This window comes from Psittacula echo (assembly GCF_963264785.1).
Source record: "Psittacula echo genome assembly, chromosome: 6".
Classification (NCBI taxonomy): Eukaryota; Metazoa; Chordata; class Aves; order Psittaciformes; family Psittacidae; genus Psittacula; species Psittacula echo.
The window spans coordinates 8011484-8038146 of NC_137743.1; the positions used below are offsets into that span (position 1 = coordinate 8011484).

Here is a 26663-nt window from a genome sequence, read left to right on the forward strand (position 1 = left end):
AAAAGAACAACGTATCCCAGGCTCCCTGAGCACTGAGCACATTTGGGATTCACTCATTCTGAGACCAAGTTATTTGGCATCAGCATTTTGAGAGCTTTCAGCTGAAAGCTGCAGCACTAACAGATCAGCCTTTGCTTTGCAGCTGGTACACATTGGTGGCATTAATTACTTGATGAGGTAACACTTTAGATGTCTGTATTTAATAACACAAATCCCCGTTTCCCTTAGCCCTTACTTCCTGTGAAGGCAGTGAGATGGGTGTGTAACCCACTTCCTCCACTGCCAACTCACGTTCCATTATAGTCTCTTAAATCCAGCACGGTATCTCAGCCTTTTATAATGAACAAACAAATGTAATCAGGGATTTACCTAAAGGTGGGTGTAACTGAAATTGGGTGGTCAAGTATTTGAATGCACTTGGATTCTTTTTTATTTCATGATTTGAAACAGTGATAGTAATGATGGGTGAATGTTCCGAGTTCGGTGGTTTGGCTCTGCATGCAACTGTCTGGTGCTTTCCTTACCAATAAAATGATAGTAATGAGTGTGGTAGTTTCACATCTTCTTTGGTGCTTTTTGCATGTTTGCTGAGGAAATCTTGGACTTGGTCTAATTACAGGACTACATAGAATTCCTAAACTTGGGGAAATTTGTCTCTCATTGATATCCTCATTTGGGGGGTTGGGGATTGGGTCTGGGGGTTCATTTTTCTCTCGGGTATCTGTTACACTGAATTTAAAATGCAACATTTTATATATGTATTTTTTCCCTGGAATTACTGCTTCTGTATTATATATGTTCTAATTTTCAAATGGTACCAAACCCACAAGTTTTTTAAGAACTCTTTCTTTCACTTGAGCTGTTTGTTACCTCGGACATCAATTACTTATTTATCTCTGGTGCTTATTAAAAAGACTCCTGACAAGTTTCCCAAACCTTGTGCAGTTGACTTGTTACTCCCTGTCTGTGGCTGAGGCTTCCTGGTGATGCCAATTACAGCTTTGTGCCCTACATTTGGGGTTTGCACAGATGCACTTGTGCTGATGGTGACTAGAACTGGAGCACAACTCCCCATGTAGGCTCCATCTAAGAGCAGCATTGAGAGTGCCGGAGCGGGGGGGAATGGAGCAGGATAACAGTCAAGGGCTTTGTTGTTGTTTTTTTACTGTTTGTCAATAGCTTGCTCTTTGTATGGAGAGAGATTTCCACTTTCCCAAAACAAACATTTAGTTTTGGACTTAACACAGAGGTATTTGTTTGGTCAGTTTGTAAATACAGCACAGAATTTGGGGGTGTTTTCAGACTACAGCCACTGCTCAGTTAACTTCGTTTCAGCTGAAAGCAGTGGAAAAGGGAAGCTGCCATTTGAATGCCTTTAAAATGGATTAAAGAAGAGTTAATATACGAGTTTCTTACTAGAACAGGGTTTTCTTTAGGAATTTATGGAGAAGTGAATGTTGACAACCTGGGTCAGTCAGTGTGCTGCTTGCCAGGGGCTGTGCAGACAAGCTATGAACCTGTGGGGCTGTCTGGGAGAGCTGTGGAGGAAGTGAGTTCATCAGAAGGTTCTTCTGGCTGTGATTCATAAGGAAAAGCAATAAATTCAAGAGTTGCTTCACCTGAAATAGAAGAGAAAAAAGAAATTAATGTTTGCTGGAATCTGGTTTCCTGTAATGTTCTCTGGTGCACTCGGATTTTTTCACCATGGGTATGTGATGCTTATGAGAGCCCGGAAACACCTTTACAAGCTGGTCATAGAATCACAGAACCACAGACTGGTTTGGGTTGGAAGGGACCTTAAAGCCCATCCAGTTCCAACCTCCGCCATGGGCAGGGACATCTTCCACTAGAGCAGGTTGCTCCAAGCCCCTGTGTCCAACCTGGCCTTGAACACTGCCAGGGATGGGGCAGCCACAGCTTCTCTGGGCACCCTGGGCCAGCGCCTCAGCACCCTCACAGGGAAGAGCTTCTGCCTAAGAGCTCATCTCAGTCTCCCCTCTGGCAGGTTAAAGCCATTCCCCTTGGCCTGTCCCTACAGGCCCTTGTCCCAAGCCCCTCTCCAGGTTTCCTGCAGCCCCTTTAGGCACTGGAGCTGCTCTCAGGTCTCCCCTTCAGGAGCCTTCTCTTCTCCAGGCTGACCCAGCCCAGCTCTCTCAGCCTGGCTCCAGAGCAGAGCTGCTCCAGCCCTCGCAGCATCTTTGTGGCCCTCCTCATGGTCCTTAGAAATAAAGAAGCACCAGTCCTGCACTTTGATTACAAGGCATGGTGAACAGCAGCCTGAGCCGAGGTGTTTATTCCCTTCACTAATCATCTTGCTTCCCTCTTTTTGAACACCCATCTTGCTCTGCAATGCTGCTTGTGAAAAGTTCCCCTCAGCTGACCATGCCATTTCTCTGCCCTGGCTGTCACAACCTCATGTAAGCTGTCATGGTTTAAGCGCAGGCCATAAATTAGAACCACGCAGTCTACTTCATCCCCCCCCACCACCACCACCTTTCTTCCCTCTGCTTCTGGAGGGACGGGGAGGAGAATCAAAAGAATGCAGCTCCCACGGGTTGAGATAAGAACAGTTTAATAACTAAGGTGTAACACAAATCACTACTGCTACCACCAATAATAATAATGATACGGGAAAATAACAAGGGAAGAGAATGCAACACCTCACTGACTGGTACCTCACCCCCTACCCCATAGCAATCCAGCCCTTCTGGACACTCTCCATTCTACATCCTGGGCATGACATGCTATGGTATGGAATACCTCTCAGGTGTCACTCTCAGGTGTCCTGTCTCTGCTTCCTCCCGGCTTCCCCTCCTCCCTGGCAGAGCATGAGACTCACAAAGTCCTTGGTCAGGCTAAACATCAGTGTTATCAGCTTTGTTCCCAGGCTGAAAGTCAAAAACACAGTGCTGCAACAGCTACTAAGAAGGAGAAAAAATGACTGCTACTGCTGAACCCAGGACATAAGCCCACACTCAGCCATTGCTCCTGAAACTAAGACTTCATCCTCTTCTCACTGCCATTTTCTCCAATTCTGTGAGACTCCTTCCCCTTACCTCACCACCTCACTCCCTGCTTTGCCACAGGCACAAGTGCTCACCCCGCCATGGCTCAGCTGTATCTTACCTTTTAGTACAGACTACAGACTACATTTTAGTATGTGATTCATGGCTTTGAACAACCTGCTCTAGTGGAAGGTGTCCCTGCCCGTGGCAGGGGGTTGAAACTGGATGAGCTTTAAGGTCCCTTCTAACCCAAACCAGTCTGGGATTCTATGATTCCACTTGCGAGCAGCTCACACGCAACAGCCACGTGAACCCAGTGGCTGAAACACACGCCAGCAGAGGGGCTGCACTGAGAAGGCTGCACTGAGGCTAAGGCTTGGACTGACCTGTAGGGAGCAGGGACCAGGCAGTGGAGAGCTGAGCTTGCCCATTGTGGGGGGCACTCCCTGGCCCAGCTGCAGGCCCCCTGCAGCCACACGAGGGTGGGGACTCCTGATGGGTCAGTGTAACCTCCCATCCATGAGCCACTTACAGAGCCCTCAACTTCCCAGCTCTCCGGTGTATTCCACGGCTCGCAGAGCAGCCAAATGAAGAGCTTGGTATGCAGCTCAGACGCGCTATCTCAATATTTCCCTGCTGTTGATTTAGTTACTGATTTTATTGCTGCCAAGCGATTAACGGCATGGGGAATTGTTGCTCTTTCATTTTATGAGATATAGGTCTAAATATTTGTCAAACTCAAGCTCTTTTGTTTAGACTATACCATTTGAATAGGGAACACATTACTACGCCTGAGGCAGTTCAGATTTATAGTTCTGTTTTGAAATCTGTCTTGTTTTTTGAGAAGTGCATTCTGTGAAACCACTTTCTTAGCAAAAAGAAGAATTTCTGCTCTTCTATTTCTTTATCAGGTTATATATGAGCAAGGGGGAGATTTCAGCAACTCAGATTTCAATACAAATTCTTTTGACATAAAAACTTTGTTCTATAGTGTGCATGTCAAGTGCTGCTACCCCGCGTATAGCACATTGAAAATGATGAGAAATAAGAGGGTAAAATGACTTAATTCTCCTTCATGTGTCTTTCTTTGGCACAATGCAATTCCTGCAAACCCTTTCCTTCCTTTCTTCCACCCCTTGTCTCTGCCTCCCCTTCAGCCTGTACGCCTTTATTCTGCCTTGATTGATACCTGAGCAAGTGAGCAGTGCCTCTAATGAACTGTTAAGCGTTTAACAGGGTAGCTAAGGGTGTAAAAAGAAGATGCAGATGCTGAAACGCAGGCAGATGCGTACGAGTGGCTCAGGCTGAATGTGCCTTGCCAGCTTCGGGTTTTCTTGGGTTTTATTTCCTGCTTCCCTATGCAATTGGAGCTTTCCAAACACATTCTGCTGGAAATGTAACGCACAAAGGAGGGTTGTGAAATGAAGTTTTGTTAGCAATATCTGTTTAGGGGCTCCAGGGAGGTGGGGTATTTGGCCTAAAATTCCATTTTGGCAGCTTTTCGGCGTGTTACATGCATGGGTTTTGTTTTGTTCCTTTTTGCACTGTGGGCTTCAAGACTCCAACCAATTAATTCTGGAGAAAAGCTTAATGTAGGCTACTCCTCAAGAAGGGGTCTATTTTAACATTCAGTAAACAGATAATCCATTAGGACAACAATATACATTGTGGCAAGTGCTATCCTACTTTTTTTTGTCAGCGCTTATTTATAGTCTTTTGATTTCACTTCCCTCCTGTGGTGCAGTTTCAATCATTCTCCCTCCAATCTTTGTTCCCGTATTCATTGCAAGCTGAAAACAAAGTAAGAAAGAAGCTCATACGTAGCGTTCTATTCTCGGCCAGTTCTTCCTCTATAGCAAGAAGGCGGTTGTATTTGGTCACCCTTTCTCCGCGGGAAAGACCTCCCAACTTGATGAACCTGGCACCCAGTCCGACAGCCTTAAATGAGAAAGTGCAGTTTAAAACTACAGTTGGGGAAGTGAAGGCATTCTCCCTGATTAAACATGGTATCCTGCTCCTAATTTAACACTCACAGCTTTCTACAGATAAAACCCCTCCTCTAAGGAGAAATAAAATCCCTTCGTGAAAGACTGGTCGTATGCAAACAATAATTTTCAGTGGCGTATGGGATGAAACTGTATTTGCAAATGTAGCTTTGATCCAAAAAGACTCGATATATTGGCGTGAAGGAGTTTTTTGCCTAAAATATTATTACTACTCAGAAATGTTTGAAGTAACTCAGGGGTTTTTACGCAACCGAACAGATCACACACACTTCTGAATATCCTCCCTGCTTTGGCAAATTTCCTGTGTGCTCTCTTTAAGCTCAAAGATTAACACTCCGTGGGGGGAGAAAAAAAAGCAACTCTCAAGAAAAAGCCCATTTTGTAAAACGTTGTTTCTTTCTCAAGCAGAAAGAGGCTTTCCCTTTAAAAACCAGTTCATGTTAAAAGCAGTGTTTTGGCAATTCTGCAATTGAACAGCTTTCTATACGTACCAGATCCACAAGGCTATCATCAGAAGATTCTCCATCTGGGCTTCCTAATATGGTAATTTGTCTCTGACCTGCACATAACAGGAGTGGAAAACCTTCATTAGAGTATATTTTACATATCTGACATAGAAATTGTTTGGACTTTGCATTCTTTTTTACCCTTGGGCTACCAAAGCTTAAATGCAAACAGGAGTAAACCCACCGAAACCCAGCTCATCTAAACGTAAACTCTGTAAGTTTGCTGCATTAACACTGTGGTTTATTTCCAGCATGGAGAAGGGCACCTCTGACATTTCAGCCTGATTCCTGTCTCTCACTGATCTGTGTGGTAATGTATTCTTACAGGCTAGGAGGCTGCTCTGTTCATTTGAAGTGTGCTCCTTACTACAGTAATGATTTTTATTCACTATAAAAAAGGAGTTTACCATCCTGAGTGAATGAAAGATTTAAGTTGCTATTTACTTGCTCTGACATAGCGATTCTGGGCTTTTGGAACAAATAGATATATTAAATTTGTCCATCTATTGTATGAAAATGAATAAAGAAAAATGGATAGAAAGAGAAATCCCTATTGAAACTGCACAAGTTCGTAGTACTGTTATCACACAGGCTCAGTAATATGTAGTCAGTAACGTAGTAAACTGCAGTTTTAAACACTTTATACTCGTTTGGATTCCTTAATCATTAATACTAGTGGTAGTTAAAATTCAGATTACTCAACTAGGTCTTTATTTTGTTGAATTCTGAATCTAGTGTATGTCACTTGGCTGCAGTGTCAAAGGGCACCCACACTGAAAACATCAGTGTATTCATTTACTGTAGTTAAGCACTGAATGCTGGTTTAAGCTCCTGAACAGAGATTTGTGAATCAATACATGAATGTTAGTTTCTTCTTTAGTTTCTAAATTAGAAGTGGCAATAATTACACAAAATGATGTAGTATTTCCATGCTATTTATTGTAGCTTTGACAGATAGCCTTCCCCCCCTGACTCTACTCACCATCTAGAAGTCCAGTAAGTTCTATGAGGTCTGAGACCTTAGTTTGGTTAATATACTTTAGGACAACACCACTGCATGTTGGTACATTTAAGTTTCGGTCAATTTTAAGTTTGGAAATATGTGTGGCAGCGTCTTCAGCAATCAGGAAACATTTGGAACCAAGAGCACAACATATGTTACTCCATTGTTGTCTGTCCTGCATAAAGAGTCAGGTAAATAACTGGAGTTTATAAAACTAAACTGAAGGAGATAAAAATAAAGAATAAAGTTGGATTTAATCGTAAAGATACTCTTCATATAAATGTATTTTATACTGTATTTTAAATCTGTCCAGCTATGAAAAACATGCTACTGGAATTTTGCTTGGATTTTAAGATCTTGCTAGAAAACATAAATGCTGATCTGGAATGACTCAAAGCTTGCTGCATACAAGCATAGTTCAAAATATTTCCATTTAAATTAACTCCAGGAGTTTGCTATTTTGGTTTCCTTCCTGAAATTTATTCCATTTTAATGGAGTATCAAATAATTTTTTTACTGTTTTATTCAGAGGACTCATTTTTATGTTAATATTTTAAGTGTCCTAATATTTGTTTGGATATAAAATACTGAAACTGAAGGCAGTCACAGACTCAGTGACATGTATAGAGACTGGATGACCAGAGCTGCAAGGCTGACCCAGAGGGAACAGCAGAATGCAACGCTCGCTTTCAGCAAAGCCCTGGGGTTTTAGGGGTTTTGTTTCTTGGTTTTTAATGCCCTGCCAACGTGGTACTGAGATTTAAGGATAAATAAAGGACAAGGATATGTAAATAATTTTAAAGCAGAAATTTATCAATTAACATAGAGTTATCACATGAAAAACATTACTATTCTAGTTAATAATTCTGCCAGTAATAATTCTTTATCTGCAGATCAGACAGACTTTTGTACCTATGTAGTTGCAATCTGTGTAAGGGTCCATTCCTCTCAGGATTTCAAGCCCACACATAAGTGAAAATGAAGCTTTTGACACTTGAACAAACATTAAAACTCAAGCACTCTGCTGTCTGGCAATGAATTGCTGAACTGGTACCAGAACTAAGCCTCAAGGACTTGATCTGAGGCAAAGCTGTGGCATTGGCAAACCTTATAGATTTGGGAGTGAGGGGAGGAGGAGGAGGAGAAGCATGTTGTCTAGCAATATTCTAATCCCAACTGCACTTCACTATCTGTTGAAGTTCTTCTGCGGATTTTCATATTGCAAATGTTCCTTCATAAGGATTATCACGGAAGTTTGCAGCCCTGGCAGGAGTGGGGAATAAGCTGCTGTTTTGGAACATGGGTAATTCAGGGTCAGAGTGAAGCAGTGCAGGAAGACAGGGCTAACTACAGTGAGGTAACAATTAACACAGATATTTGAAAAATGAACTTCTAAAGTTCCAGTTAAGAATAAAATCAGATGGATTTTGCAGTTCATCTGGTTTAGCATTATTTATTCACTGGGCAGATTCACAAAGGCAACCTAACTCTGCTTCTCCTTTAATCACAGCCCTTATGTTTTGCCTATTAAAACAACACCCTCATATTTATTTTAAAGAAGATAACATGTAAAATTCGACAGCAAGAGCAATTTTAATGAAGTTCTGCATCTGCAGAATCCAGGTCTGCAATTGTAGGTTCTGCTACAATTAAATTCTGATCTATTGTGTAATACATGGAAACAATCTTAGCTATGTAGAAATGATAATAAAGTTATGCAATCTGTTTCTTTCACCCATTTCTAACTTGATAACATGCTTAACAGTATTCTACTTTATTGTTATAATCTATTAGCCACACTAAATTAACTCCTCTAACTTTGATCACAATGGTAAATACATGAGACCTTACAATCACTTTAATCCCTATCACACAATGCTGTCAGTGACAGGCTTGGTCAGGCTTTGGGAATAAATCTCGGTCATGAAGAAGAGCAGCAATCTTTTTTTTTTTGAGGGATTTTAAGGAATATACAGCTATGTCTAAAGTTAGCTATAATATAATATACATAGCAAAATATAACTTGAATTTTATAATTTGATTTTATAATTTGAATTATGGAAATAATGTAACAAAATGTAATAAATGTAAGGAAAACGTAATAAAAATGGCATAGTGGTTTAGCAAATAGGATCAGGGGGAAAAAAAGCATTTTCTTGTAATTCTTTAAAATGTGTGTACTGATCATCTTCTGTTCATGCCAGGATTATTTTCTATGAGGAGTTGTGTCAAAAGTATAGAAAGATTTAGAGTTATTGTCAGTTACAAATAGCAAATGAATTGATAATTTTTCCAGTGATATTTTTATGCTAATGACTCCAAAAGCAGAAGCTTTGTATTTTCTTTTCTGTAAACATGTGAAAAGTTCAGTGATTTGCCACTGAACAGTATTAGCAGCTTCCCAAGGACTGCACTGTGGTATCTTACCTCTTTTCTTAAGGGGTCTATTAATGCAATAATAAAAGGGAATTTGTCAGTCAGCTCCACATACATGTTAATCATTTCATCAGGGCTTTTGAATGTTCCAGTGAGTATTTCATATTTTCCTTTACTCTAGAAAGTAAAGTAAAAAGCATAAAACGTAAGGAAGGTAATGCTTTAAAAATCAGAGTGCTAATGTAAGCACACACTTCTTGTGACACTAGGATCCCTATCAAGGCAGTGGTTGTGTGCTCTTCCAGTAAGCCCACATTCACTTGTCTGCTTTACTCCGTATGTAAGTGCCCAGCACATTGTTATAGAAAACTCTGCCTAAACTAACAGTGGGTGCCAGGGAGCTCCTGCCAAAATCTCTGAGCCATGCCAGTCCTAAACCAAAGGAGATCTATTTCAGCATTTTTAGGGAATGCTGCCCATTTTACACTACTTTATGATAATTATCAATCTTTGACATTTTTATTGAATCTTGCATGAAAAATTTCATTAATCACTTGCCCCCAGAGCTAACTTTGGGTCCTTAGTTCATAAAGAAAATATTGCTAGGGGAAAAGAGTGCACCCCTAGTGCTCAAAACATTGGTGCTGCCTTTCCTTGTCCCTTACCCCTCTCAAAAAGGCTAGTTTAAAACGAGTGTCATCATTATGGGAAGCATAAACTGCAGGATTATTAAGAGAAGACTGTCAGACCGTATATTGGATACAGACACCAGACTGTCAGGAAAGCTACTGCTTTGACAAAAGGTATTAGTCACTACAGTACACCCAAATTAATCTCTTTAGACATTAAATGGAATAGGAAGTTTTGTTTTTCTGCTTAGAGAGAAACCTGATTAATTTTGGAACAAGGGGCAAGAACTTTAAGACTTCAGCTGCAGATAAAAAAACTATCAAATAAAAATCAGAATTAAAAGGTTAATGTTGATACACAATGAGATGAATCTTAGTGGGTACCGAATCATACTATGACAGGAAGAAGGTTAAGGTAGTTTGAATTAAACAACAGATGTAGTGTAGTACAATGGAGAAATAAGCATGTAGGGGTGTTAAGGAATTGCAGAAGTACACTCATGTAAACAGTTTCTTGTTCTTCATCCTTTAAGGTGGATAGGAGAGAATTATTTCATTTATACCTTGTGGTGAAATGAAAAAACCCAACAAACATCAAAACAGGATTTGCTGCTTAATACTTGAATTCAAAATTGTCTAAGATGTGATGTGAGATGAAGCTGATTTGTGAAACAGAGCTTGTAAACAGAGGTGTTCGCCCATTAAAGAGTTTGCTATGTTTGACCCAGGCTGATCTGAAAAATCTGAATGAGTAATTAAACAAAGAAAAGGACTAAACCTGGCTGGTGCAGTCAGGCTTATACCATTTCAATGATTAAAGTTAAATCATGAAAGGAACAGAGATTTATGCACGTAGGACAAAGCTATAACGGGGGTTTGCCTTGGTCCAGTGAGCCTTGTTCCATGCCACCAGTATGCTGGTGCAGCTGGGAAGGAGGAATACATCCATTCTTCCTGCTCCCAACGCATCAGGCTACCAGAAGGATGTCTGCATGTCTCATCCCCTTGCACTCACAAGCCGATAACACATTTGCTACACTTGTAGGACTGATTTAAACGCAGAGGCAATTCTTTTGGTTTGCTTGATTGCTACCTTAAAAAATGGAGTTAGAAGCTTCAAGGTGAGTTTGCAATGTAGTGCTAAATAATGTTAACAAATGGCTATATTTCTTTGAAAGAACAACAAAATAGACGTTGAAAATAACTTACATAATCCATTAATTCATGAGCAGCACAATTTATTGCTAAGTACATATCTTTTCCTAGCTCCAGACTTATATTGTTGCAAGCCGTTTGCATTAGGAATAGCAGTTGTTCTAGATTATCACATCCTGTTACTGGGCATCCTAAGTGTGATATGCTTTTCGAGGCTTGTTGCTGCAAGTAAAGCAAAAATAATCACTTTTATGTACACACATGTATATATATTATACTTGTATATATATTTTCATTGTCATTTCAGCCTCCATTCAGTCATCAAAACATAAATTTGTTCTCAGAGATTGCAGTGGCAACTTTAAGGACAATTCTCTATGAATTAGGGATGATCAAGTGCTAATAAGCTGAGAGAGAATATCTGGAAATACGCCTAGTCATGTAGTTCTTGTACTTACATGGCCAATACTGGCTTACAAAAAGACTTTAAACACACTTTTATCAACCACTGAATTGCTGTGGATGCTATGTAAAAGTTGACAGTGCTGTGGACGATCTCTTTGCAACAAAAACATAATCTCTACTTTTAAACAGCTTTTACTCGTTTATCCTCAACTACAACTTTGATACTACCTCTATGGAGTGTTCAAGAAACACTAGAATCTTCCTGGACTTCTAGAGGGAACAAATTTCATAGAGGGGAAATACCTCAAGCACAGCTGCATGGAGTTGTCTGCCTCAGGAACAGTGTTCCTGGACATGATCTGCAAGCAGAGTTGTATCAAGAAAATATTTCATGCGTCCTTCTATTGTCAAGTTTTTTGTAGGTTTTTCAAACATTGATTTTTGACTTTAAAGCCTGTGAATTTTGGATTATAAAGAATAACCCTAAGTTGCCCAGAAAGCAGCAGGATATAATCCTAGGTTAGACTGGAGATGACAATTGGAAAGCATCAGTTTTGAAGAGAATTAGAGAATGAACTACAGAGGTTAAGTCCGCATTTTCATGTGAGTTTCAAGGTACCCATATGTTCCATAGGTACCCTTAGGTACCCTTGTTCATCGTATTAAAAGCATAATCTTTATAAAACCATTTCTGGTCCATACTATAGCATATAGTACTTTCCGTCTATACTATAACCTTCTACAACCTAAACAAGTTCTTTTTCACTGCCTACTTTGTCATTTTTCCTTCCCCCCCCAAAAAAAAAAAAGTTCAAACCAACATGGTGCTTTTATCAGTTTAAAATTCAGTTTCACTTCTATCTCCTTGGGCTTTCTCCTATGGAAATAAATGGATTTTTTTCCAGAGAATCTAATGCATTGTTTCCCTATGCAGATCTTATGGAATTATTTTAACTTGTGACTTCAGTATATATTGTGATAAGAATGTGGAAATTACCCACTGCTTAATGATGATGAATTTTGTGTTTAAGCAAAAGAATAGGAAAACTTTAGTTCATCCTCTCTTTTGCTCGTACTCCACAAGACCAACAATTCTCACCTCATAATGTTTTAATCATCTCAGAATGGAGAGCAAAACCCACATGGTGTTTCGATTCCATTAAATGCAAAACTCATCTATAAACTACAGGCTTTGAAGTGATCTGAGTCATATAAAATAATGTCCTGTGCACACTGGGAGTGCTGCCCTTTAGCTCCTGGTTTGTATCTGCCACTATCTATAACCTGAAACAGGAACTGAGACCTTAATGCAGCATGATTAAGAGAGGAGTTATGCTCCCTGAGTCAGAAAACAGCACAATATGCAAATCTTACAGGTTACAGTTTTATGGCCTACATGGTCAAAAAGGCACATTCTCTGCTGGCACTATAGGCCTGAAAAATGCTTGTTTGGATAATTTACCAGGATTTCTATATGAAAAAAATGACCAGATTCCAGAAGAATTTCCCCTTTCTGTTATTGTTCCACAGGAAGGGAAGGTATGGCCAGATGAATCCAAATTACTATGTAAGATATGAGCATTTGGAATATTTAATAAAAGTGTTGCCTTGAGCTTTCCAAAAGAGTAATGTAGATTAATGCTTCATTTCCTTAGAACATTTTGGTTCCCTGCTGTTGTTATTACTATGATGAAGGCTTAAAATGAAAGTCTCTTTTCTTACCGCAGATTTCTTCCCTGTATTTTGTGCTTTGCCTTTCTTACTGTCTGCTGCTTGAGGACTGGGCTGGTGGGAGTAAAATAAGAAAGAAATCAATTCCATGGAAAAGTCCAAAAATGTCAGACAAATAAAGTGGCTGAATTTTGGCCTAAAGAGATTGCAAATATTTAAGTTAGGATGTAGCTTCTGTTTTGTCTTGAATACTATCAGCAGCTATCCACTTTTATTTTGTGGTGGTAACTCATTTCAAATCTCAGAACCATGGAGTACCAGGTTGGAAGGGACCTCAAGGATCATCTGGGCCAACCTTTCTGGAAAAACCATGACCTAGACTGGTTGTCCCAACACCCTGTCCAGCTGAATCTAAGAAGTGCCCAATGGCTGGGAATCCACTACTTCCCTGGGGAGATTATTCCACTGGTTGATTGTTCTCATTGTGAAAAATTTTCCTCCTGTGTTGAATTTAAATCTCCCTGGGATTAACTGTACCCATGACCCCTTGTCTTTTGCATGTGACCCCTTGTAAAAAGGGAGTCTCCATCTTCTTTGCAGCCACCCTTTCAATACTGAAACATGGTGATAAGGTCTCCCCTAAACCTGTATAGAAATGTTCATTTCTACATGGGCATCACTCCATCCATTGTTTCAAAAGATTCTCACCAAGACTATCAAAAATACAGGGGATCTCAGAAATTATAATCTAGACTCTAACAGTAACAGCACCTTGAATAATGCATGTTGTGTGTAGCTATGTGTGACTTAGCAAGATCAGAACCACATATTGTATATTCACTATGATACCGTTCACTCCCAGGATATTTTTTCAGGCAACCAGCAAGTCCTACTATGCTTAGAACATTGTTTTATTTTATCTTTGTTAATTTAGTATCACCAAATGGCCAATGCTTATTCATCTGTCAGAGAAACACATCTTCTAACCTGTGCCATAAGATGAAGCCTGATAACAGGCAAAACGTTCCATGTTTAATCTTAAAAAGAGAATAGAAATAGAAAGACCAAATGAAGTACACCACATTATTATTACACATTCTTATTGTACCTCTTTGCTTGGAGGATCCAACAGTCTCATAAATTCTTTCTGAATATCCAGAGCTCTTTCTAAGCCCTGAAATTAAACAACAGTAATCTTCAAAAGGAAGATAAATTATTTCCTTTTTAGCAGGTTAAATCAGATGAGAGACAACACTTATTCTAAATGTAGATCTTAATATAAAGTCTTAAACCCCCCCCCCAAACTATTATAAGCTTCCTAAATGCAATCCTTCCCACCCAAAAAATGCAACAAGTGTCAAATGAGAAAGGGTTAGTAGCAGTGGCATGAACATGAGTATTTGGTTATGCTGCTGAATGGGATGGCAAGAAAAGTAGTCTCTTCTTCTCCAAAAGAAAGTCTTCCCAAATCTAACATGTAGTGTTATCTCAGTCTGTGTAATACCTGAGGAATGGAAAGTAGATAATCACTTTTCACAATTGTAACTCTATCTAAGACTTCCTAACTGGAAACTCTGGCAAGATTGAATGTATTTACCTTCAGAACATTCCCAGGAAGCAGGGAAAAAAAATCGCTGTCTTACTTTTAAACACTGGAATGAGGAACACTCCGATTAAATTAATCCATTGCTTTTAATGTAAGACCCTTTTCCCTTTTTTGCTTAGTTAGTAAAAGTTTAATGCTAATTTCATAAATCTCATTTCAGATTTTCTTCAACTGTGCCAGTAAAGGAATACTGAAGGGGGCAGAAGTCAGTCACAGCTGACAACACACCAACACAGGACGAAGGGCTACGGTTTTTGCAATGCAGCAAACAGCTTGCTACTCTTCCATGAGCACTAGGAGGCATCCTGTCTTTGAAAGGTACAGAATTAGAAACCTTATTCAGAGCTCTTGGTGACAATTCTATAAAGTTAAAGGAAAAAGAAAATCGAGCTCAGCAATTTGTTCAGGTCACCAGCATACAAAGTAGAAATCACAGCCCTAATGTAGGCATCTTGTGCAGATACATTCTTTAATGCAACACATGGCTAAACAAAAAGAGAAGGTTGATCCAGGCTGATAGACTGGATCAACCATTCTTCTTGCCCCTTGAACAGATTTTGTTCTGCTTCGTATTCCCTTCTATCTTCACAATGTCATTTTAAAAGCAATTTATTCCCAAAGATTTTAGGCTCTCCTGTGAATTTGTTAAGAGTTTTGTTGTTTTGTGTGGTCTGCCAACTGATACTCTTTATAATCTACTAATGTAAAATCACATTCGAAACAAAATTAAAATTCCTGATTGTGTAACGCAATTGCCCTACACCATCTTCAATGCACTGTTTTTTTTCCTCTAGCACATACATTTTTAAATTGAAATCTTCATGTACGTTAAGTCTTCATCCATTTACTTCTTTTAGTGTTCCTAGTATTAGAATCCTGCAGTAACATTTGTTAAGTTTGGCCTTGCAAGCAAACAAAAAAATGACAGATACAGTTTGTGAGGATTATACTGCAAAGTTCCATGTACTCATGTACATACAGAGTTGATATGAAGTCTATAGAATACATATATATGAACATAAATGAAACAGTACCTGTTTGAATGACAAATGAACTGGTGGTATAAGCATAACTTCTTTCACTAATTTCAGTTTTGCAGTTTTTTCACAGTTCAATACAGTAACCATTGGGAGTGGTAGAGTCATTTCTTTAGGGGAATCCTGTAATTGGGGGTACCAATTAATGAAATTGTTAATTGAACATATTAAAGTAACATATTTAATGTTTATAAAATGTTAAAAATCAGATTTACATAAAATTATATAAAATGTAAATATATATAAAATTTGTATATTTGAATTATGGCACAGGGTTCAAAGGCTGCTACAGGCAATGGTCTTAAAGGTGTATTCCATGAGGTATATTTAACACCACTGTCATGAGGGACTACTGGCTTCAGAAGTCCAGAGTAATTGTGATATCTGGGATAAAATAAATAAGAAGGACAAGAGCCACATGTACCTGATCATGTTTCAGCAGTGAGATATGTAAGTACAACGGGAGACGGTTAATGGTGGCACCAGCCTTAGCTACAGCAAGGGATGTTCCAGCAATGGCTAAGCTGCCACAAAGCACTGACTCAACGGGTTCTGCAGGTGGGATCATTTTCTCTGGAACTGACGCCTTCTTTCCTACAAGACAGAGACTAGTAGTTAATTATTTTCTTGGTTTAAAACATGTGCTTATGTATCACAGTTCTATGTAAATATGCTATTGTCATTTCAGTTGTATCCAATGTATCACAAAAGAATCAGGTTTTTTTATATGAAATGACCTTATAAATAGCAAAGGTCATTCTGGTTTCAAATATATTTCAAATCTATTTCTTTTGGAGATGTTCAGCCAAAAATTTATGGTTTTATTTATCTATGTTTATATCCAGTAATGTTGTACCATTTTTCAGGTTCCTTTCATAACCATGATTTCAGTATTCTTTATCCTTCTCCTTTATATGCTCAGCTTTTGCAAAACCAGCTTAGATGACATAATAACTTGATTTTTGGGAGATCCCATACTTGATTTCTTCAAATAATGTATGTGAAACAAATTTAGTCCTATTATATTTGGGTCTTCCAATGAGAAAACAGGTCTTTTACATACTCTACATTTTCAAAAGGAATTATTTCCCTTTCAGATAGAGTAACTGCTGCCAAAATGCTTGAAACTTAGCAGTCTCCGCTACCATGTTTATTGCCTACAGTGCTTACAGGAACTTGTACAGTAACTACCTATGTGAAACCACAGTAAGTACTCTGATTCTCAACTCTTTTGCACTGGGGACTTTTTTGTTAACCTGACCAACTACTTTGGTTCCTAATAGGAGTGCAGAACAAGCTTTTATTTCAATAAAGGATAAATACTACAGGATACAACCGATATTTTATGATAAAATGTTCTTAATAGGACCTTAATTCAGATATGCTGTGTAGATAATATATAATTTTCATCCTATAAACAGACTCTATACTTCTTGCATTGAGGATGAAAAGCTACATACACAGACGCTACTAATCCAGTACTGAGCAACTTTGACAAAGCACAGGGTTTCGCAGAGATCCTTCACACTACACTACTTTGTAAACTGCATAAATTACACCATAGATGCTCTGAAAGCATCTGCTACTGGAAGTCACCATCTGTTAGTGGTCTGAAACAACAAGTAGCTTTATAATCATTGGCTGTTACTAGTAGGTATTGATAATAACAATAATATTACAGTCAATGTCACAATCAAGTATAAAGAAAACACAGTGATAACAAGTAATATATATGTCAACAGAAGCTTGGCTAAAAGTATAAGATGAAACATAATGATATCTGGATGGTCCTGACAGCTGCAGATAATACATCGCCCATGGCAGGGGCATTGGAACTAGATGACCTTAAGGTTCTTTCCAACCCTAACTATTGTATGATTCTATGATTCTATTTCAGCTCAAAGGTGAATTTACTGTGTGCAAACCTAACCTATTAATTGGGAGGTTTTATTAATAGTATATGAGAGTGGAAACTAAACTGATAAGAAATAATAATTTGCCAAAATTTTCTGCCCTTCCAATAAATGATAAAAAACCTTTTCTTTTTTTATGAGGGTGATGCATATACGGAGATAACATACGGTGCTTTTTCCCTTTGGGATTTTTCTTCGGGCTACTATACTTCCCCTCCTTCTCTACTCTCTCACCATTTTTTCCTTTAGTAGGATTGTTTACTGCTTTTACTATGTCCTGCCCATGAATCCCACCTCATCCCATTCCTTCTTTCTCTTTTGCTTTTCACCTTATCTCCTCCTTTTCTTCGTGTTAGCAAGAAAATTCCCTTCCTCCCTCTTTCCATTCTTCTCAACTTCTATCTTAATTCTATTTCCCTGTTCAGTGCTGTGATTCCCTTTTCTTTTCTTTCCTTATCATTTTCATTTTTATTATTCATTTGCATCCTCCTCCATTCTTATTCCTCACTCTGAAGATTAATAACCTCCTGTCTAAGCCAACTGTAAAACAAAGGCAGAAATGCATGTGAATGACGAGAAAACTGTATTTTCCCCCCTCTCATTTCTGCAGTAGAAACTGCAGAAATGCTGTGATCAGAAAGATTTAGGAGAGAGTAACCAAACCCTTTGAACATGAGACATCATGTCATGTGTCCACAGAACCCTTCAGAAAATATTTTAGCACCCTTAGCAATATCTGTATTGCAGAAAACATTAAAATCAAGTAAAATAGAACCTTGTTTTGCTGCTTTGTTTTTCCCAGGTAATGCTGTTGCTGGTGGAATGCATGAAGGGAACTCTTCTTCTTTTTCCTTTTCTTCTCGCTTTAGGATTTCTTCTTTTTCCTCTACCTTTTTTGTAAAGTATTCACTGAGAGAAGAGACATAAAGATTATTGTCTCTATTAACAATATTATATTTTAATATTAATTTTGTTAATATTAACAATATAACAAAATATCATATTTACACTATTAACAAAATATTGTTAGATATGTGACAAGCAGACACAGAATACATGCCAAAGAACATGCTAAGAGGTGGATTAAAAGGGCATCTACTTGAGCTTCTGCCATAGACTCATTGTGTGAAGCTAGAGAAGTTAATAAATGACATTTTTTGGTAGTCTTCTGCAGTGTTCGTTAAACAAAAAGAAACACAAGCAAGTATTATAAACCTTAAAGCATGCTTTCCAAATAACAGTGGTTGGAAAGTCAACTTTGAGCAGACAATTCTGGCATGAGGGATGTATTTGCTTTTTGTATTAACAGATCCTGTCATAACTTCATGACATACAGCAGCCTGCCCTAGGTTGCTAATCCAATAGATCAGCTGTATACTGGTTATCTAAGCAGCTCCAAGCTCAGAAGTGGCAGAATTTCAATTACACGCCCAAAGTCATGGGTCACACTCACCCAATTCAGGCAAAGGAAGTATATAAGATATATAAAGTAGTGTTAACAAGGCATTAAAATCTTATTTAGACTCACTTCAGTTGGAAGAATTTCCTCCCAGTGGAGTCCTTACTCCCTTCATCAAGGTTTCCCCAAAGCTAATCCACATGGAAGGCAATTAGGTCTGTTTGCTTGAGACTGTGTTAAGTGTGGCAGCTCAATCCTTACCTTTAACGCTGTGTCATCTCCCTCAGTGATATAGCTGAAAGAAACACTTCTGACTACAACAAAAGATGGTATTACTGCTTCCAGGGTGAAGCAAGCCACTAATGTTGCCTGATAGCTCCTCTAATGTTACTGTGAAAACACATTCAGATACATCTGTGATAATTTTACCTTACCTCTTTTGGTTTTTACTTATAAAATCCAAACATATTTGTTTAGATGGAAAAACATGGCCATTGTTTTTCACTTTGGGATGCTCCCAATAAGAAATGTTTGTATGAAAAAAAATAATATGGATGTTTACTACAGAAACTATATTTCCAAAGAAAATAATTGCCTCAACTAAGAAGCCTTTTGCAGTAGCCTGCACATAAGGAAGACTTCACCAGAACTTGAAAACTGTATACATACACGTTTTCTGTGGATTACCTCAATGCAGAAGACACACACAGAGGCCTTTTGTATCACTGTTATTTTGCAGTACAATGAACAGAAGAAGGCGAGTAGCAGTCTGAAAAAACATCCCCGCTGAATTAAACTGGCACTGAATGAGTTTCATAAATGGAAAGTTTGACTCATGAACATGTCCAAGCATTTTTTTCTTAAAGACTCTAATTTTTGTATCCCATGTATGAAACCTTGTAAAAACCAGCATGATTTTTATATCATAATTGTGAAAAAAGCAGGAAATAATACGGTGCATGTACCTGAGACATCATGTTCTAAAAATATTTAAAAAACAGTAGAAAACATTTAATATTTTATATGTTTTTAATTTACAATATAAATTAATGGTGTATATTTCAGATGCAATAATTTGCATAAGCAAGACCTACCCAAGCATCTTATCAACTTCACCCTGGTCAGTAGGCTTCACATCCCTTAACATTGTGCTCAGTGATTCATTGACCCATTCCATGGCAGTGTTAACAGAATTATTCCTTTCTTTCTCACCAGCTTCAATGGTTTCAGGTAAAGCATTTACAAGTGCTTGAAAATGAGAAGACATGACAACAGAGCAAATCCTCTGCAAAATAAAAATGTTAAAAGGCTTAAACCACTATTTGATTTAATAAAACACTATTTATTGATTTCTCACTTGGAAATGGCATTTGAAAGACTAAGAAGTATTTGTCCTTATCAACTCTATAAGGACTTTTCTCCAAATTTACTGTTTGCTTCACTTTTTCACCCGGCCCTTTCTTCCTAGTCTCTGGTAATCAAAGACGTTATTCAAGTTTCTTATCTCAATTACAACTACTTAGGTAAAAACCTCCTGACAGAGCTGGTTTACACATATATTTTGTTATCAGAACAGAATCGAGTTATCTTAAAGACTATACAGTCATTAGACCATGTTTTATTGCAGCTGTTGGTAGCCTGTTGTACCACGATTCATCAGCATTCATGCTTAACGTTATCCCTCATGATAAGTTACATTTTGTCTTAAGTAATTTAAAGTTATCTTTCTGTATTGTTGAAGAATAAATGATACTTAAAGAGAATTTGCTTAATGAAGAAATCAATTACAAATATCAGTGCTGCCTGCATTAACAGTATTAACTTTACATAGTGTGAATAGCTAAGAAATGCTATTTAATCCAAGAATGAGGTGAACCCTAGTTTAACTGAGAAAAAGCAGAAATAATTACTCCACAATAGCTAGAGTTGCAAACACAGTATCTTGAGTATTTGTGGTTGGGGAAGAGATGGCAATGCACCACCAGTTTTGCATTGCAGGTGCTAGATGACCATGTTTGACTTAACTATCACCCACATCAGCCTATTAGTTCAGTGTAAAAACCTGCCTTGACCTATACTGTTTTTCACCTGTACATATTTTCCTTTAGGATGTGAATAGAAGAGTACCTCCCCTTGATTCCTTATTAAAATAAATCAACCAGGAAGAAGCAGTTCATACCCTCTCGTAGTTTTTAACTGTACAGTGTGTTTCCACTTCCAATGTTGGCTGACCAACTCCATCAAGAACTTTTCTTCCAACTAACTTGGATATTACTGGAGCTTTTGAAAATTTAGATAAGTAGTTAGCCTTAAATGAAAGAGAAAGAACTTCGTTAAAAGTCAATTTCTATGCAAAGAGGGGTTTATTACATTAAGTATGTTCAATCAAATCCACCATTGAGCAAATCCATTTATATGTTGCAGTATTCAAAATATTTCTGCTACTGAACATTTACTTCTGTAGTATCTCCTTGAGAATGAGATTCCAGGGAACAGATCCAACATATCTACGTGTGGAAGTCCAAAGCCACATCCAGGTTAGACGAACATGTGTTTTATTTAGCAAAGTTAGCGATGAGTATTCAAATCTCCTTTACTCTCCTAAAACCCAGGCATTTATCCAAAGCCTACTTGGCTTTATAGAGAATACCAAAATTAGTCATTGTGCTACTCATTAAACTAATTTGTATTAGAATTCACATAGCCTCCACCTCCCCTGTGCAGTGAGGTGCTCTAAAATAATGGGTTTGTCTGTGGATAAGATCTTGAAAGAATACATGTCTCTTCTCTCTCATAAGGAAAGAAAAAAATCCTGGCCAAGAGTAACTCTTTAAAATCCATAAAGAACACTACTAGATCCTACTGGTATATTAAAATCCTTGTAGAATGCTTTTATTTATTAACATCTATTAACATGTAGTTATTAAGCTTTACTATCACAATTTTTTCCCTAACAATAAAACCAGAACCAATCTTTAACCCAAATCCTCCTGCTTAGAGAAAGTTCTCATGTAAAATGTTATGCATAAAATTGTGTACATGCTGCACAAAGGGAAAACAATATTTAGAATATACTTCTTGCTTATAGGAAGTACATAATGTCCCACATATCTAACAATGTTTCAAGGTTGCTTCATCAAATACATATGTACATGAGAACATACATTCTTATATTCATGTGTCTCAACACTCAACTAATGTAATATTAAAGATCTTCATAGCAGATTTAATCTCGAAGAGCAGCTTGTCAGGAAGCTTCTCAATAACTATGATAACTCCTTCTTTTGTAGATTCCTCTCTTACACAGTATACTTGGTTTAAGGTTATTTATCACCATGACCAACTCTCCTAATTAGAACTGGGTTTTTGGTTGGCCAGAACTGAGCTAACAAGGCCAGCACAATTTTAAGGAGTTGTGGCTATGCTGCACTTAGCAACAAAACTCAAGACAACGGATATAACTAGGGGTCACTACTCCATACGAAATCTGGGATTTTAGGTTAGGATGCTTTGAGCTCTATGAGAAAGATGCAAACCTAGACTTCTGGCAGGCAGAGCTCTCTTGCTGCTTCCAACATGGTCTTTAATGGGCCTTTTGAACTGTCATCATCCAACTATGTGAATTTATTCAGGGCTCTGCCCATATTTAATAAACACGGATGTTGCTTTAACAAAAGGATTAAGTTGCTACCTGAGGTTTATTACATACTTCCTTACTAGTTTCATTCTTTAGTCTGGTATCAGAGACAGTCACCAAACCTTGAATATACCAAATGGGAAAACCAGGAAACACTTGCAGCTACATAGAAGAGGGACACTCCAAACACCAGGCAAAGGTGTAACCAGTTCTAGTCCCTTCCACTTGTGATAGCAAAACTCTTGGAGACAGGAAATGGTGGAAGATGCAATGAAATATTTCACTTCCACAGCCACTTTCAGATCAGAGAACATACCAAAATTTATTCTTTTTTCAAGAGTTTCTCACTATTGCAGCGATGGCAATTCCAGTATCACCACTAACAATGAACTTCTGTCTACAGTATTTTGCCAACTGGGCACAATAAAATTGGTGATTCTTGACACCTCCAGAGGCCCATCTGCTTTTCAGGAGCAGATGCAGCATGAACAGCACCCACGGTCCTGTTGCCACTGGCCAAAGACACCACCACCCTGAGCAGCACCTTTGTTAAGGACATTCATCTGTGCCCTCTTAAGCCTACACAGAGTCATAGAATGGTTTGGGTTGGAAGGGACCTTACTTTGGTTTTGTGTTGGCACACAAAACCAGCACAGGACAAAAGCCCCACTGCTGTGGAAATGTACCTGGCCCAGTGTCACAGTGCCACCAGTCACAAAGGTAAAAACACTGCAATGAATCAAAGCCCATCCAAGGTTAGATGTGGCTTTGAGCAACCTGCTCTAGTGGAAGGTGTCCCTGCCCGTGGCAGGACGTTGAAACTGGATGAGCTTTAAGTTCCCTCTAACCCAAACCATTCTGTGACTCTATGAGTCATAGACGTTGAACACCTCTCATCAACCTGTTGGTTGACCAAACCCAAGGAGCAAGCAGCATCCCTTTTGCCTGAGGGCAAGTACAGAGCCTGGCACCCCGCAGGTCACCGGGAGGGAGTCATGGAGAGCCCCGGTGCGGCGGGCATCGGGGTCCTCCCCTCCGCTCCTCGCCCCTGAAGCGAGTACAGGAAGAAAAATGAGGATCCTGCCCGCCGAAGAGCGCAGCCCCCGGGCCCTGCAGCCCCTCAGCCGGGCGCGGGGGGCGGCTCTACGCGGTTTCCGTGAAGTCTGCGCGCTGCTTCCCCTCCCCGCTCTACCAGCTCCCCGTAGAGATCCGCGGGGCACTGGGGAAAGAGGGTGTTGAGCGCGTCCTCCACCCGCTGCGGCACTCCGTGGCTCCGGTAGTACTCCGCCGCCTCCACCCGCAACAGCCGCAGCCGCTGCCTCACTTCGGCCTCCATAGCGCGGCTGTGGCGGTGAAGGCCGGGAGGGCTGCTAGGCGACGGCTGCCCCAGCTCTCGCGAGAGCTGCGCGCAGGTACCGCCATCCCCTCCGGAGGTACCGGTGTCTCCTCACGGTGGTGCTGAGGGGGTACATGTCGGTAAACAGGGTTTTGCTGCCGCGGAGCCGCTGATGAACCCCCTGCCCGTACTGTGCGGCTGGGGTGGGTGCTGCAGAGCTGGGCGGTGGGGTGGGTTGGTTTCCTTAATACCGCGCGTGTCGGCGCTTCCCTCAGGCTGGCTATGGTGATCCAAGTCAGAATGCCGGGAGCAGGTACCCTTTAGGTTTAAAAGTCTCCGAGCAACAAAATGGTGTGAAATTATCATCCTGAAAGAGAGACAGATTATGGTTTGTGAAATGTCTAGTGAGGAGAACGCCGCAAAGTGCCCCGGTAACTCCTGTGTTTAAAAGCCCTTTACTTTCAATGAAAAGAAACGTTTCACAACCTAAATGATCATTTTTAGTCTGCAATTTTCTACGAAAAAACTTTCACTTTGTTACACTGTTCATTGGTAATTTTGTTGAAGTAACTGAAAATGGAGATACTTAAAAAGCTGTTAGCTGCACACTTCCTCAGCTCTAAAATCGATATGTGTAGACCTTTGCTCATTGTGTGATCACTTCTCTGGGTGGGGTGATAATGAAGAAAAATCCCTACTGAATCGTTTTCTTTTCCTTTCACATCCTTCAGAAATAATATGGTACCTCTCCAGAGAGTTAAACCCTCTTTTCTTTTAAGCTGTTTCCTCAGAGTAAGTTTCTAAACTGACACTACCTGTTCCTTGAGGAGAGCAGGCAGCGAATACCTCATTAGGTTTCCCTCTTTCAGACCACGTTAGCACGATGGACGGCTGCTCCTTTGGGTACGTTACTGTGTACTAGCCCCAGATCTGTATCAGTCTGTATGCTTGGTCAGGAAAGCTCCAGTTTAATTAAGTATTCCTGGAAGAACAGACTTCTGGAGTTAACTGGTGTGCTCCGAGAGCGTCCTCAGTATGCTAGATAATACAACCCAATACAAGAGCTGTGCCTTCTGATACATTTCAAGTGCCTCTAGATCAGTTTCCCACCTTGTGCCTTTTAAAGGGCTCTAAATAAAATGCATCATAGAGAAACAGCTTCTTTCCGGACGGTATTGATTAACCATCTGGGAAAAAAAACAAAACAACTCCTCAGCTTTGCCTTTAGGACAGCAGTGAGCTGAAACAGATTGATGCTTGGTTTATTTAATAACTTTGCACTCTATTTTTTAATAAACCATTTGAAATACCAGTAAGGATTCCCCTCAAGTATTTATCACTTTTGGTACATGATCAAGTGAATGTTACGTGAATTATCTGTATGGCCATGTAATTTCCATTAACAGTAATATTAATTGTAAGCATGTAGAAAGAGGATGGCTTATCCTGTGATGCTACCTATTATGCAGTAGTTAACTGATTAAGGTTAGGATGCTGCAAGCCACTTCATACCATCGGTGAACTCTCTGCAACCCCATTATCTTCATTAGGCTTGTGTGGGTTTAATTAATTGGTGTTTAGTTAACAGTTATGTTGAATGAAAAGAATTTAGTTCTGTTTCTTTTAGTTCTATTGGCCCTGTGGTGTTAACAGGCTAAAGTGTAATTTAAAAACTCTAATCAAGGTATGTGTTGCAAGCCCTAGGGAAAAACCCAGTGAGGAAAAGCCTGTGACTAGTGTGGCTCTGGCTTTTGAGAAGTGATCAGGTAAAAATGATGCCCTACGGTAGTTGTTGTTTTTAAACACTAAAGATGCTTTACTTATATCAACATGTGCATTTAAAACATACAAACCCAGCCGTATAAGCTGGCAATCATCACTTTCCTAGAGGTATCCTGTAACACTGTATTTTGATGTCTTTTCAATAGATGTTCTCCCAGAATCTTTGAGATCATATAGTATTTTGGGCGGATAAAGGAATGAGTCTTGTGTTTCTTTTGCAAATAGCTGTACGTATCACCTCTTGCCTTTACTATAACTTGTGCCAGGAAATAAATTATGATAAACGATTCCTAATTTATAAAATTGTATTGTGTACCTCCCTTTTTTTGCAAGATGCTTTGCATCTTACGTGAGTATTTATATGTGATGTTAATCTGGGGCACTCTAAAAGCAAGTATAACATGGCGTGCTTGAGCGTCGCATAAAGGATTTGCTTTCTGGTGTTATAAAATGTTGTTTTAAAGATACAAACTTGACCCTTAAATCAATTAAGATCATGGTCTCATTGCCACCTGTGTTCTTGTGGGATTCCACAGGAGAATAATGTGTGCTCATTCCACTGACAGGGGCTTCAAGAAGCCATGTCTGAGTACATAAAACCTGCATGACATTTCCAGTAAAATCAGGATTGCCGTTTTATTTAGCTTGGTGATACAAACAGTCTTGTACAACTATATTACTGGTTTTGAGGCATTTTAATTTCTTAAATAAAAGGGTCTTTTTTATTTTTTTTTTTCCTTTTTGCACCTAAAATGCTTCTGTAAGTGTTTCTTTTCAGTCTTAGTATTCTGTATTCTAAGAAGGATAAACTCTAGTACAAACTAAATAGAACTTTGTGTACAAGAGTAAACAAGAGCTTTGGTCCTAGGACACAACTGAACATAACATTTAGATTGGACTTTGAGTCAAGATACAAAAACTTGAGCAATATATATGTATATATATAAATTTCTAATAATTTCTCTAGCATTATTATTTTGATTTCCAGAGTACCATATAAGAGTTCATTTGCCTTGAGTAATCATGCTCCGCTCCAATGGTTACTTCAAGCTGAGTGGGTTTTAGTACTAATTTCTTTCTAAAGTTTGAGGATTCTTTCTGTAGGTCTGTTCGACTCCTGCTGTGCAAGGGTAAGCCCAGCCTCCTCCAAAGGAGCTTGCTGAACTCAAGTGTGAGAGCTGATAGGCTTTGATTTAT

The 26663-nt window shown here is 39.1% G+C and overlaps 1 protein-coding gene across 1 annotated transcript; it reads right to left on the reverse strand.

Moving 5' to 3' along the window:
* Positions 1–1509: 1509 nt before the first annotated feature.
* ENO4 (enolase 4) lies at positions 1510–23684 on the reverse strand (the record flags this gene model as incomplete). Its single annotated transcript, XM_080621125.1, has 14 exons — positions 1510–1619; positions 4826–4943; positions 5503–5570; positions 6500–6695; positions 8948–9073; positions 10735–10902; positions 12808–12870; positions 13865–13930; positions 15397–15522; positions 15824–15993; positions 18088–18221; positions 19806–19996; positions 20891–21019; positions 23541–23684. The coding sequence occupies 14 exons, from the start codon at positions 23682–23684 to the stop codon at positions 1510–1512; spliced, it is 1809 nt and encodes a 602-aa protein (XP_080477251.1).
* Positions 23685–26663: the final 2979 nt, after the last annotated feature.